This window comes from Podarcis muralis, chromosome 2 (assembly GCF_964188315.1).
Source record: "Podarcis muralis chromosome 2, rPodMur119.hap1.1, whole genome shotgun sequence".
NCBI classification, from domain to species: Eukaryota; Metazoa; Chordata; class Lepidosauria; order Squamata; family Lacertidae; genus Podarcis; species Podarcis muralis.
Window position 1 is genome coordinate 35,248,727 of NC_135656.1, and position 14,807 is coordinate 35,263,533.

Consider the following 14,807-nt stretch of genomic DNA (forward strand, 5'->3'; position numbering starts at 1 on the left):
ATTGGCCCTTCCCTGGATGGGGATCCATTCATTACCTGGTCTACCTGGATAGCTCTCTGAGTCCTTTCTAAGGCTATGGTGTATGCCTTCTGGAGCCACTTGGGGATGGCTTCCTTGAACCACTGGTGGTAGTTTGTCAGTTCAAGAGGACCTTCCCTGGAAAGAAAAGATACAAAACCAGAACCTACTTAACCCAGCAGATTCAATAACTGAGACTAAGTCATGTAACTTATGCTAAATTTCTGCCTGAATTTGCTCCACGGATTAGTCATCCTGGTCAGGGGCAACAATAGCAAGGCTGTCCCAACAGGCCCTTCCTTGTGCATTTTTGCACACCACTCCCAATCTCCAAGCAGTGCAGGATTCCAGGGGTTCCAAGGTTCATGTTTCCTTCTGAAACCATACTGGACCCTGCATAGCTTTGCAAATGTACTGGCAGCTTTATTGCTGCAGTACTATCATGTTAATGAGGCACAGCGGAGACTGGTGTCCTTATGATCTATGGTTTATTTGCACATATATACAACCCGAGCCTATGATGGAGGGGTTTGCAGCATTAATGCCCCAAAAGGATCTTGTTTCTCCCATAGCTACAAGTCTTGGATTCAAACAGAAATCAAACACTGCTCTCAGGGTGCTGCTCTAACTCCCTCTCCAGCCTTTTGCTTTACTTCTAGGTTACATCACTGCCACTTTCAACTCTAAACTCAGGCTTTGTCCTTCTAACTATCTCTGAGTTGAGGGAGGGCCCCCCACCCATTTGCTATTTTGATATCTCCCATAGACCCCCCTTTCCTTTGTTTCCTTTAATGGCCCATCACCCAGGCAACCATTCAACACACAGTAAGATAGCCTGGCTTATTTTTTAAAAAACACTTGCTGGATTCAGGGGTTGGGACAACCTCACATGCAGCCTGCTCCCGCCCCCAAACTCATAACACTATAAGCACACAAGAATGCACATGTGCGCGCGCGCACACACACACACGCACACACACACACACACACACACAAATGGCCACACACTAGTGAAATGGATAAGGAGCCTCCATGTGGTGGCCACAAGAACAGATCCAAGGCTGAAAGCAAAAGCTTTGACCTTGAAAGAGGTCAGCACCTGTTGCACACATGGTCCTTCATGCGATATAGTTCCTGCAGGCTGAGATAGAGCTGGAAAAGACTCTCTGCTGTGAGCTGGGACATGCCACTGTCAATCTTTCTCAGCTGCTCCTTGACATAATGTGAAACCTAGAATGGCAACAAAAACTAGAGTGAGCCAATGAGAACCAGTGAACATGCAGCAGGCCCTGCAATCCAGAGGGCAAACAGCCATTCCTATTGACTCAGGGAAGACTCATTTGATAAGCGGTGCTTTGGGTAGCCTTTGAAAACTATTATTTTAAAAATTCAGCTGGCCTACAAGACAACTGGTCAGATACTGGAAAATCCCGGCCCTAAGGAGCATGGTCAGGAGCAGGCTTCCTCAAACTCGGCCCTACAACTCCCATGGCCCCTAGCTAGCAGGACCAGTGGTCAGGGATGATGGGAATTGTAGTCTCAAAACATCTGGAGGGCTGAGTTTGAGGAAGCCTGGTCAGGACTGTCACAATTTGCATCCTGCTCAGATGCAAGCCCTGCATGGTTTGCTATTATTGTAGCTGTTGCTCCTCCACCACCAATCACCTGCCTGGGAATTAAGGCCGTCACTGCCAGGTAAGTGAAGGTGGCAAGGACGGAGTCATACTGGGGCTTGTGTTTCTCTCCCCACATTTTCCAACCTCTACGATGCAGAAAATTGGGTCCGTAATGGCTAGGGTTCTCAGTCTACAAAGAGGATGTATGTATGCCTTATTTTTTAATTGATGCCATTGTTCCAAACATGCAAAGGGCTTTTTCATAGGCTAACCAGGACACTCCACCCAAGGCCCAAGGTACCTTCAATAGGCACATGAAGCGAAAAGATAACCACAGAGCATTTCCACCTAGAGAAGAACCTGAAGGATTGCAGACATTTGTGGCTTATTAATCCTGAATGGATCTGCCACGTGACCTGTCACAGGGCTTATTTGCAAAAAAAGGGTTTACATTAAAAAAAAACACCCTGCCCCAAAAAACCACCCCACCCCATTTTGAATCCGTGTGTAATGACTGATGGTGTAAGCATGTTCCCGGAGCATCTACAACATCAAAACACTCAAGAGAAGCTATGCCCAGAAACTCACACCAAAAACAAGCAGGGTTTCTTAGCACCTGAGCTGGACTGCATGTACTCACAGGGCTGGTTGGCACACACACTGATTCAAAGACAATATGAAATGGACCTGTGAACCAGTCCTGAGATGAAACATGAACATAGCTGGTTCAGGGCAAGTGAAGCTTCATCGCGAATAAGACTCAGGTGAATCTCACCACCCACTGGAACTAGCAGATGAAGCCCAGAGTTCTTGCTTATGACAAAAAATAAAAATAAAAATTGAGGCAGCCACTGCTTCATTCTTTCCCCAGTCTCTTCCACCACTGCTGTGGCACATAAAAGAACTGGAGTCCTCTTTGCAACTGACCCACAAAGCAGCTACTCACCTGCGCCTGCATTTCGAGATACGCAATTGAGAAGAGGTCCACTCTGACAGTGCTACACAGGAGGAAGAAGAAACAGGTGGTCAGAAATGTGCCAAGACACTGTATTACTGAATCCTTTCAGGCCTGGTAATAAGGAACCTGCAGCTAGAGGCCCAGAGCCAGATCCAGTCCCTTTCAGTACCAATCAAGCTGAGCCCCCAGAACTGTCAACCAAAAGGCAAGCAGGTTACACAGAGTAATTCATAGCTGTCATGCTGGGAGTTGCCAACAGTTGCTGCAAACTGGGTTCTTGTGCTTGGGGGTCCTGCTTGTGTGTACAGGCATCTGCTCGGCTGCTGTGAAAACGGGATGCTGGACTTTATGGGGCATGGGCCTGATCCAGCAGGTTCTTCTTACGTTCCTATGTCCATTTTGAGGAAGGATAAGGAGAGACCCTGGTCCTCTACGACCCTGCCCTCAAAAGTGTCCAAAAACAGTAGCTAAAAATGTCAGAAATATCCGAGGAACTGCAGATGTGAGAGATTTAAACAACATCAAAAGATTAAATTTCTAGGCTGGGGAGTGGTACAAAATAAGTCAATTTGAATGCCTAACCAGATTTAAATTTGACGTTAAATTTTTTCTTTCTGACTTCATGATAACAAGTAGGGTGATACATGCATACATAAGAGTGTGTGTGTGTGTGTGTGTGTGTGTGTGTGTGTGTGTGTAACACTGGGGTAAGATTCTGCTATTCTTGGTCTCAACCACTTGGACCTTCTGTTGCTGAATAAAGATTTTGGGACATATTTCTTGAGCGGAGAGACCGAACAGGGAACAGAAAAATGTCTTCCAGAGACTTACTTGGTGAAATATTTGTTATAGGTTTTGTGGCTCCGCTGGAGATCTGCATTCACCTCCAGAAGAAGAGTGACCAGGGCCTTCCCGCACTCCTCCATAGTCTGCAAAAGGAATGGAGAAGGGAACAGGCAGTGCTTTTTTTGAGGTGGTAAGCACCAGTATGCCATATCACCACCTCTCTCCCCCCTCCCAATCTCACCTCTGCCACTTGCCAGCTAATGATTAAGGAAGGCGCTGGTGGCCTTATCTGAAATTGCCTGGGTTACATTTAACTACAAATGAGAGCTCATTTGGGTCTATCCATATAGACAAGAAATGCAATGTGTGAAGCACTGCCTACTTTCATCCATCCCAGAATCTATAAGATGCAGAATTCAACAACCCAGCAACATGCTCTCAGTGTAAGCTCTGTCCAACTAAAACACACACACACACACACACACACACACACACACACACACTTACCTTTACCATTGGCTTCAGGTGTTGCTTCTTCATCTGGAACCACTCTGCTGTTCCAGTCTGAGAAAACAGAACAAGGAATGAAGAGTACTACAGTCATGTTCCACCACATGCTTCCAACCCCATTAAAAGTCCACGTTCAGATGTGAAGTCAGGGATCAATCACATCTGAACAATGTATTATCTGGGGCCATGGTTGGAAGCTACATTGTGCCAGATACTCAAAGATCACACAAGACAGGGAGAAAATTTCTGGGGTCATAGACTGATCTTTTGAGCCTTCTGGGAAATGCTACTTGCTGAACAGACTCTCTGAAGAAAAGGTGACGAATGGATTTCTCTAGGGTGGCAGACACAGAAAACCCAAAGCCCAGCACTGGTGGTCAGTTTTGGAAAACAGGATTACACTAACCATTTTCTAGCTCCAGCTCCACACTGAAGGAAGGAATATAGAAGCCCTCAATATCTCAATGCGAGCTTGGGGGGAAAGGCCCAGTAGCCATGTACCTTGAGTGCCTCTGTCACCATTTCCTGAAGGTCAGGGGTTTCTGTACAAAGTTCTCTGAAGGCTTTCATTTTACACATCTGCACCAAGAGTCTGTGTGGCAATGAAAAAAAGCATTGATGAAGTTTAATGCTATTTGAATAAAGGTTTAGGATTTATTTTCCTACAGCCTAGGACCCTCATACCTACGGGACCGCCTCTCCTGGTATGTCCCACAGAGGACCTTACAGTCTTCAAATAAAAACATGTTGGAGATCCCGGGCCACAGGGAGGTTAGGCTGCCTCAACCAGAGCCAGGGCTTTTTCTGCTGTGGCTCCGATCTGGTGGAACGCTCTGTCACAAAACACTAGGGCCCTGCGGGACTTGACATCTGCCTGCAAGACGGAGTTGTTCCGCCAGGCCTTTGGCCAAGGCACAGTCTGACCCCCTCTCTTCTTCTGTATCCTCATAGAACTCTAACCCAATGGTTGCCATTAATTTGATTCTGAATTGATTTTAGAATGTATTTTAATTCATTGACTGTGTGGTTTTATGTACTATGCTATTTTTACTTCTTGTTAGCCGCTCTGAACCCGGCTTTGGCTGGGGAGGGCAGGATACAAATAAAAATGTATTATTATTATCACACATGAGCTGCGATCTCTCTTCGAGCAGGGCTCTTAATGGCTTTCCACACATCAACCCTAGCACCCTTAAAGACCACCTTCGGTTAGGAGTTTGACGAATGGGGTTACAGTGGTGCTGATCCCTTCTGGAAGGGCCATTCCAGAAGATGACTCTGGGTAATCTGTTACACTCCATCCTTTTCGTCCTTCAGTGTTCTGTCTTATCCCTCAATATTTTTAGCATCTATACGGATGCAAAAGGAGAAATCCTCTGTAGGCTTGGACTGACTGTGTCATCAGTATGCAGATATGACACACAGCTCTGCCTCTTTTCTCCTAAGCCAAGGTGTGGGGAGGGCTGATTGTGGTCCTTTTCATAGGGAAGCTTTGTGACAGCTCACCTGAGCAGTGATTGTAGCTTCTTTGTAGAATTAGGAGCAGAAAGCGGAAAGACAATCTGGTACTTCCGGATTAGAGAAATCCCATAAGCCAGCAAGCATTGAAAAGAGTCGGCCAGTTCTACATTCTGAGGAAAGAAACAAATATTTGTGTGTGTGTGTGTGTGTGTGTGTGTGTGTCCTAGTGAGAAGTACCTTTTGAGAGAAGTGAAAGAAAAGATCAAAGGCTGTGTTGAGAAAAGAAAGCACTCAGGATTGATTAATTTAAATAATGTTATTATTTACACCACACCCATCAACTGTGTGGCTTCCAGAAAAATATAAAAACATATTAAAATGTCAGACATTTAAAACTCCTCAAAGCAGCTCACAAAACCTCAAAGCAGTTTACACCTCAAAGCCGGTTTCACCCCCAACCCTTCCTCCTCCTCTGTCGGTAACGAGAGCCATACAGATCTTCCAAAATGACCCAAAAGCAGAACGAAAAGACACGAGAAAGTAGAAAAACCTGGTAAAGGGCAACCACAGCACTGAGAGGTGCCAAGTAGTGGTCATTTTTGCATGCTTAAGTATTCATGTGCATAAGTGTTGCTGCATCAGTCCACATGGGGGACTCAGCAGGAACTCCTTTTAGGTTAAACATGGTTCAAAGGCTCTCTCCTGCTGGACAGGCATATTCTACTCTACTAGCGCTTGCAATTTCAGGTTTCTTTCTTACCTGCTCCTGTCTTAATCGACCTTCCACCCACTGGTACTCTATGCTGGTGATCTGGTGAAGCAGGCAGCTGCTGTCAAACTCCAAGTTCTGGTAAAGCTTGCTGTAAGCCAGCCAGTGCCTGTGTCAAGCAGGGAGAGGTCACACAATAAGCACTGAAATCTCTTCATCTCTTTGCAGAAAACGGGGGATTGGTTTTCTTAATGTCTCTCGGGGTGGAATTTAGATTTTTGTAGAATTATCATAGAGTTGGAAGGGATCCTGAGGGTCATCTAATCCAGTGTTTCCCAACCTTGGGCCTCCAGCTGTTTTTGGACTACAATTCCCATCATCCCTTGCCACTGGTCTTGCTAGTCAGGGATGATGGGAGTTGTAGTTCAAAAACAGCTGGAGGCCCAAGGTTGGGAAACACTGACTAATCCAACCCCCTGCAGTGCAGGAATCCTGTCCATAGCTGTCCCTGAGTGGACTTGAACCATCAACCTTCTGGTTGACAGCCACAAGCACTGACCCATTGTGCCACCTCCAGGTTGAAGAAGCTGAAACTGGTTATTGGAGATTGCTAAGTGATGAGAGAGGAGAGAGTTCTCCTGTCATTAGTAAATAGCTCTGGAAAGGTCTATTCAAAGAAGGGTGGGGTCACAATGTGTGCATAGTATATGGAAATGAATCAAACTCATGAATGGGATTCTAGGACTGACAGAGGAATCAGCACAAGGCATCTGTGACTAAAGGCACCATCAGATGACTTCCATCTCAATTTGTTTACAAAGAGATTAGAGGACATTGGCTACTTAATGAACATTTGTTCTGGTTTGTTTGTGAGGAGGTTAGATGAGGTTGCATCAAAGCCAGTGTTATCCCACACCCTTCAGTGCATTTCCCTATCACTTGGTCCACATCAGAAAAAAATCCAATCTTTTGGGGGAAGCAGACTTGTTAAGCAAGACCTCCCAACCAACTATGACCTGAATTTGATTGAATCCCACCCGAAAATAGCAACAATCCTAACTCCTAATGACATTTGATTGCTGAAGTAACTTCCACATGGCAATAGCTGCTGCCTCGGGCGGAAGAGTGCAGGAGATACTCACGCCATCACCTGGTGGAAGTCTGAAATATCTTTTTGTGTAGCATGCAGATACAAGATTGTACTGGCATGTTTGCTCAACTCTCCATTCCAGGAAGTGCTGCCCACCTGCAAGGGAAAGGAAGGAGACTGTAGCAGTCCTGTTGACATCATGACTGCTTTGAGAAGCTCTAGCAACCAGTTGCTCTGTGAGACTCTTGCTTTGTGCTTCTTTCTGCTGAAGCTCAGTTTCCATTTAGCGCCACTTACCTAGATTAGATTATTGAACTAGATGGAAGGAAACAGGGAGTAACCAAGTCAAGTCCATCATTTACCTGGTGCCGAAGAAGCTCATAAGAAACCATCTGCTGAAGAAGGTGCCGGTGGACTGTGTAGCTTGGCTGTGTCTTGCTGGCTGAGGTGGCTCTCTAGAAAGGAAACAATGTCAGGCATCCAGCTTTTAGAAAGCGCTAGAAGAGGGTGTTCTCTGCATACGTACCACAGACTGGAATCAACTAACTGGGCCCCGCCAGTGGAAGCCCACACAAAGACTTCTGCTAGCGAAATGAGGGCTTCCCTCCTCTCCTCCATCCTACATGCCTTCTGCCTCCCTCAATTGACTGGAAGGGGTTCAGAATAACCCCTGAAACAGCACATGGTGGGGGAAGATTGTTCCTCCAGGCAAGCACATGGCTTCCCCAAAATAATCCTGGGAATGTAGTTTTCCCCTCACAGAGTGCAGTAAAAAATACATTACTAAATTCAATAAATAAGCATTTGCTGTCCTTTCATGACACCAAAAATCAGCTGCCTGAGGCAGGCACCTTACTCTGCCTAACGACAGAGCTGGCTCAGTTGCACACACACTTTCTCACAATACTGGGGATTGCTGATCTCTACATGTTCAATCATAACATTGACCCCTATTAGAACACCTGACAAAGTGTCTCTTATATCTCATTTACCTTCCTCTGAGATGTATAACCAAGGCAGGGTAGAAATATATGAGACAAAGCCCATACTAGTAAAAGACCAATTCCCAATAGAGCTATAATAAGCCATAGCAGCAAAACAACACAGTTTCAGAACATCTGAATGTCATTTGAAAGGGTAAAGTCTTTACCACCTTTGGGAAGGTAACCAAAGACTGGGTCAGGCAAACCTCCAGCAGGAGGTGACAACACAGGAGAAAAAGCCTTGCACTTTGATGCCACACCAGCCTAACCGTTGAAAACTGCAGCCCATAGTTCAGAGCCCCCTCCCCAGCTGCCTTCATATCGCCCTCTAAATGGTAAGGGGCCACTCCCTTACCCTCTTATGCATAAAAAGGAACTGCAGGTGGCAATGTCCTCGGTTGGGGTAGGTTTCTGTGCGAGGTTCCAGCCTGCACCAGCGGTCGTCTCTGCCGTGCAGGTCCTGTCCAAACAAAGAGAGAAAACAGTGGGCAGATGATGAAAAGAGAGGTTAGGATAGTTCAGGCAGGTGAATTAGAGGCATCACCACTGAATTGTGTTAGGCTGCCATCCAAACCCTGGTAAACGGCTGCTGCACCAGCCTGAAATTGGCTCAGGGATTGGGCCAAGATTGGGCACAATGCCCTCATGGGAGAGAAATAGGGTCAGCTCAGGATCCAGCAGATCTCAGACTGGCTCAACTATCCTCCATTTCAGGGCTTGCTGCAGGATGTTGTGGCAGGGACCCTGCCAGTGACTCTTCTGCCCACGCGTTGGGTGGGTGAAACAGGGAGCTGTCACTCTGGGGGTAGAAGCCAGCAGTGGCAGAAGCCAACACATACACCCCATGCCCAAAACAGAGGGGGTTTGGATTATAGCCTTTGATACATTGTGAAAAATTAAATAAATGTATTTTTTGAAAAACACAACAAAGCAATTCCGATTGCAGAACACACATTTTCAACATGACCGCAGCATTTAATCAATTTGTTGCTATGGTTACAGTTTGGTAAATTACAGATTTGAACCTGCTCCCTCCAATCAGTGAGGTTGGAGTGACAACAAAAACCAACTCTGGAATCTGGATCTCTTTTAGTGGCACATACCATGCCAGCTGCCACACAGGTCCCATCTTCCCTGAACCACACTGGATTTAAAAAATAATAATGAACCAAGACGGCTTTCTTTATCTAAAGCAGGGATAATTAAACTTCTTTGATTGACAGCCACACTTATCCTTAACCAACCCTCTGGGAGCCACATACCAAACAATCTCACATGCGCATTTGCAGGAGACACATAGAGAATCCCACCTCCCTAACTCAAAGTTTTGGTTAACCACTTTATGACATGTGAATTATTTGTGAGGATTAACCATGGCTCAAGGAAGACCAGGATGCCAACAGGTAAAACATTGCCATGAAAATTCGCTCTTCCCTTCCTCACCTGCAGGCGAAGTACCACATTCCCCAGAAAGTCATCCTGCCCTTTGTCCTTGCGAGCTTCCTTAAAAATCCTGGAGAGGAAAAAGCAAACCAGAGAGGGTGAAATGGCAGGGTGAGACTTCTCTTGTACAGTGGCACCTCTGGATGTGAACGGGAACGCAACCCATTTTGAGCATCTGCGCATGCGCAAGCACTGAAACCCGGAAGTAATGCGCTCTGTTACTTCCGGGTTGCTGCAAAGCACAATCCGAAAATGCTCAACCCAAAGCTACTTCAACCCGAGGTATGACTGTACAGAAGAGCACAGAATATTGTTCCATTTTGTTCTTTAAATGCCTTTTCTTGCTTGTCCAATAGCCTCTCTGGATGACCCTACATTAACGTGAAAAGGCCCATGGTTAGTACAAACCTCTTCAGGCCATGGAGGTCTGTCAACTCTCCCAGTTTGTGGCGCACAGTTTCGACATCATCATCCGAGTCCCTACAAGAAACAGATTAATAATAATAATAATAATTTATTATTTGTACCCCGCCCATCTGGCTGGGTTTCCCCAGACACTCTGGGTGGCTTCCAACAAAGACCAAAAATACACTGAAATGTCACACATTAAAAACTTCCCTGAACAGGGCTGCCTGATTTAAAGATGTACAAGTGAAACAGAGAGAGAGATGGAAACAAAATGAGAAGAGTAGCAGCCAAAATCACAATTTAGTATTCTGGGCAGATGGACTGACATTAGCAGAGTGGTATATTTCTGTGAGGGTGCAATGTTAGGCCTGACCAACTCCACAGAGATCTTTGAAGGCATACAATTCAAATGTCACACAGGGTACAAGTGCTGTGAGGAATAACACCCAACCCTACTTACCACATGTCTAGATGTAACCAGGCGTTCTCTATATCTTTAAACTCCCTGGAAGGTAAAATTGGAACTATTTATTAATGCAATGAATATGCAGTTGAAAATTCACTCCATTTTTATTCCATCTTTCCTCCAAGAAACTGAAAAGTGGCCCGTATATAACCAAAAATAAATAATGTTGCAATTAAAGCAAACTATGATTACAGCTTACCAAAGAATAAGCAGCTGCACAGGCAAAAGAACTTCTATCAGCCAGTAATGCAAATGAAGGACTTGGGTGCGTTTCCTTCTGGAGAATGTGGTGTTGTCACTCTTCCCAAGGATGCCAGATAATTAAATAGATGGGATGTAAAAGAACCATTTAAGTCCAGTGTTTCTCTAACCTGGGTTTCTAGCTGTTTTGGGACCATAGTTCCTATCAGTTCCTGATCACTGGTCCTGCTAGCTAGGGATGATGGGAGTTGTGGTCCAAAAACAGCTGGAGACCTAAGTTTGGGAAACATCGATTTAGTCAAAGCGAACTTTCAACCAGGGTTCTGCCTTCTGATACAATTAAGCAACATAGTGCAATATGTAACATTATTTATATTTTGATATATGTGCTCTTAGAGAGTTCAATACAGCGCTGCTTTCATATTTTCGGTCTTGTTGCTGTTTATGCATTGCTAATTTTTCACCAGAAGCTAAAGAGGCACCTCTTTCCCCAGAACTTTGGAAAGTGCTGATGTTGGGAACCACCCTGATAATTTTAATCACCTGCTTTTCTACCCCGCTGATGTTTTGTTTTATTCTTTTGAAATTTTATAGCGTTCACTGTTTATTTTACTATTTTTACATGATGCCTTTCTGCCTTGTGAACATATGGCGAAGGGCACACTATGCATAAGGATTTATTTATATATTAGGCTTGTTAGCCACTTGCTACCTGAAAGCCTCCCTGCAAACCTACATAACACATCTGAAAACATGAATATAAATACATTACACCATGAAAGCAAAACAGCCCCCATAACAGCCATATGTAAACAAGCATACCTCATTATGACAACCAGCTGGTTATAGGCATTATTTTTAGAATTGTCCTGGATTTGCAGACAGCTATATATATTCATCTATCTGAGTCACCCTCAACCCAAACAGCAGCAGATCTTCTCATAGGGCAACAAACCACTTTCTCTGGGTTTGCCACCCTGCTGAATATTAGTCTGGATCTCATGGCAGTGGCCTGAAACCATGCTGCAAAACGTCAAATTACTAGAGAATCACTTCTCCAATAAGGATAACCTGCATACTACTCCTTTCGCCAGCTGCCAACCCCCTTGCTACTTTCATGGGCGATGCTTACATACACAGGAGAGGCAGATTTGGAGATCTGGTTCTTGCCTGTGGTTCCTGCAAGGACTGGGAAGAGGAAGCACCCCAAATTGTCAGAAGCAAAACACACTCTCTTAAGGAAGCAAGACGTACAGGATAAAGGTTTCATTCCACACAGGATTTAGAGTCTGGCTGATGATTTGGGTGCGGTGAGTCTGGTCTTCAGGGAGCAGATTCTTCACCACAGCCTTTGATCGCTTTTTGTTCTCTTGACGGGAGCCACCACTGCTGGAAGAGTCCCGAGTTTTCTCTTCTATCCCTAGGAGGCAGTATGGGTCGCTGAATCCTGCAAGCACAGAAGTAGCTATTGAAACGTACAGGGATCGCTTTATATGTTAAGGCCCCCTCACCACCAGCAGGATGGGAGTTGGGAAATGTTCTCATGTTCTCAGTGTTTTACAGGGAGAAGCCCATCCTGAGCTGAAGGAGAAACCATATTTTTAAGTTCAAAAGTCCCTTTGAGTTGTACACTCACCACTGACATCTTTACCCAGAATGCCCCTGGCTTGCTTCACAGTTGCTTTAAGACAAAAAATTGGTTTCTGAAGAAGAAATAGAAAGAATACATTTAACTTGCGAGTCATTCAATCCTTCAAAAAACAGCAAGAACAGATCCTGGGAGTCTGTGAACAGACCTCGCAAACAGGGACAAGGATTGCTGGAGACTGAAGAGTGAGCTTTTGGAGCCTGAGGGGGGGGGGGTGTGTGGCTGATGGCTCTGTGGGAACACAGGATCTGAGGAGGAGGAGTTACAACTGAGAGGAAGCCAGGCTGAGGGAGGAGTTAGCAACCAGCAGCAGTCAAACTTTGCTCATTGCAGATCCTGGCAGCTTGTGACCAGACCTCACAAACAGGGGCATTTGCAAGGGCATTTAGCGGGGGAGTTTAAGGGGGAAGGCCCAGAGTTCTGTCTCTTGGTGTGCATAGGACCAGAGACATGGGGGGCAAGGGAGCTGCTGCAGTGACCTCTAACACCTGTGCCATGTTTGTCATTCTGCCAGAGAACAAGCAAGTGCAAGCAGTTAGGAAAAACACTCATGGTGTGTGTGAAGTAGCTGAAGAGATGGCTAGGGAGAAGGTGTGGTCTGGAGAGAGTTATGAGTCCCAGATAAAGAGAAGGTCTGAGTCCCCCCCCCCCCCTTAGACTTTACCTCTAGCTCTTTGACCCTCTGTAGTAGAATATCATGCTCTTCTGGATCCATATTGAAGGCCTGGTTGAGATATTGGAAAAGAAATAATTTAGAGACCTACTTGTTTTTATAATACTGCATGAAGTGGGGCAAGTTTCATCACCTCGAGCTCAGTGAAGGGAGACAGCATCGAGCAAGCATGCTAAGAGTAGTCCCTTATAGCCTTGACATGGATTATTTTAGATTACACATAAAATAGAGCTGAGGAACTGATAGCTCTCCAGACTACAATTCCCATCACCCCTGACAACTGGTGATGCTGGCAGGAGCTGATAGGAACTAGAGTCCCAACAATAACTGGAGGGCCACAGGTTCCCCATGCTTGGCTTAAAAGAAGAACAATTTGTTACAGTTCTTAGGGCTTCAGTTTTCATTGCCCCTTGATGTCTCAGGATAGCTGCTTGCACATTCTCCGTACGTACATCTTTCCTGATCAGCAGGCTATTCGGGTCAGCTTTTAGAGGCTGTCTTTCAAACAGCATTAATTCTGTGCCCAAACAGACACCCATCCCAGTAGAGACCAAATTGCTTGATTGAATATCACTTTTATTGCAAAACATAAGGGGGACCATAACCCCTTATGTGGGAAGTGGGAGTGGGAAGTAGCAAAGAATTGTGAAAGCCACCTTGAAAAGGGGTGGGTATCCACAATGTCAAATTATGAAATTAAAAGGAAGAGAGAAGAAAGGAACCCTGATGGTGGAAGAGGCAATAATACCCAGATATAGAAAAGAGATGCTGAGGAAAGGTTAGTACATCTTTCAAATGGCACCAACTTTAAATAAATATTAATGTGGGCTGGGACAGGACACAGAATATGGTCAGACAGAATATCTTTCTGCTATTTATTTTCTAAGGCAAGTTGTACCAAAATTATCTACTGCAGAACATCCTAAGCCTAGCCACTAGCTTTCTGAAAAAGGCAATTTCAGGTGGCCTCTCAAACATCAGGCCTTCTTAAGGAATGAAGCCTAGCAAGTAGAGTTTTGTCTGTTGGCTTCTACCGTCACCATTACTTGCCTGCAGTTCTTCTCTGATAAATGGACTCCATATAGCAGAGAATAAACACTTTCCTCAAGATGTCATTTGGGATGTCTTGTGGGTGTGACGGTGGTAGGGATATTAACAAAACTGAGACAGTCATTTCTTGCAGTGGGAGGAAAAGAAATGGGCAAGGCAAGAACACAACCCCAAACAGAGATGGATGCCAGACTTTAGGCTGGATATTAATGAGACAAGATGGACTTGGCTTTCATCTGACCTTCTGCACATATGTGTACAGCTCATCTGGATCAGCAACATGGGTAAGTTCTGGTTTGCCCAAGCGATGTAGAATGGTGTAGAGGACCTCTTCATATAGCAGGGTGCGCTGCAACAGCAGATTAGAAACAGATCAAAACAAAGGCAAAGTCTTCTGGGTTACTGTCCCTGCATTCTTACTTTATTGTGGATTGGTTAACCAAAGGGAACCTTGAACAGAATAAGGTTGTTGTTCATGAGGGAAGGGTTTTTCATACTATTAATCCATTTTAACATATCTCAGGGCTGGATTTCATGATGTAGAACCAGAGAAGTGGAAGTAGCCAGAAGACCATCTGATTCAAACCAATTATCACATGGCAGAGGGCAGAACCCCCTTCCAACCTGCCATGACCAACTCCCTTCCTTTTGGACTAACACAGCACTTTGACTTCAGCTCTAGAGGCATGCCTATTGTGTCTCAAGGCAGATTGATGCCAACAGGACCTTGGAGGAGGGAGATTCCAATGGTGCCCCTAGCACCTATGGAGATCATCACCCAGAAAGC

The 14,807-nt window shown here is 45.2% G+C and overlaps 1 protein-coding gene across 4 annotated transcripts in view; it reads right to left on the reverse strand.

The window, feature by feature from the left end:
* The window catches only part of UNC13D (unc-13 homolog D), a 57,670-nt gene that overhangs the window by 16,343 nt on the left and 26,520 nt on the right, over positions 1 to 14,807 (reverse strand). For all 4 annotated transcript variants that reach the window (XM_028716923.2, XM_028716924.2, XM_077924213.1 and 1 more), the window contains 18 exons: positions 14,262 to 14,369; positions 12,962 to 13,021; positions 12,286 to 12,352; positions 11,904 to 12,096; positions 10,443 to 10,487; positions 9,983 to 10,054; positions 9,575 to 9,644; positions 8,487 to 8,591; positions 7,511 to 7,603; positions 7,201 to 7,304; positions 6,110 to 6,227; positions 5,395 to 5,519; positions 4,390 to 4,480; positions 3,886 to 3,942; positions 3,424 to 3,521; positions 2,581 to 2,632; positions 1,118 to 1,248; positions 36 to 156 (listed from right to left, as the gene is read on the reverse strand). In XM_028716923.2, the coding sequence (XP_028572756.2) occupies positions 36 to 156; positions 1,118 to 1,248; positions 2,581 to 2,632; positions 3,424 to 3,521; positions 3,886 to 3,942; positions 4,390 to 4,480; positions 5,395 to 5,519; positions 6,110 to 6,227; positions 7,201 to 7,304; positions 7,511 to 7,603; positions 8,487 to 8,591; positions 9,575 to 9,644; positions 9,983 to 10,054; positions 10,443 to 10,487; positions 11,904 to 12,096; positions 12,286 to 12,352; positions 12,962 to 13,021; positions 14,262 to 14,369 (1,710 nt within the window). The remainder of the gene's footprint in view (positions 1 to 35; positions 157 to 1,117; positions 1,249 to 2,580; positions 2,633 to 3,423; positions 3,522 to 3,885; positions 3,943 to 4,389; positions 4,481 to 5,394; positions 5,520 to 6,109; positions 6,228 to 7,200; positions 7,305 to 7,510; positions 7,604 to 8,486; positions 8,592 to 9,574; positions 9,645 to 9,982; positions 10,055 to 10,442; positions 10,488 to 11,903; positions 12,097 to 12,285; positions 12,353 to 12,961; positions 13,022 to 14,261; positions 14,370 to 14,807) is intronic.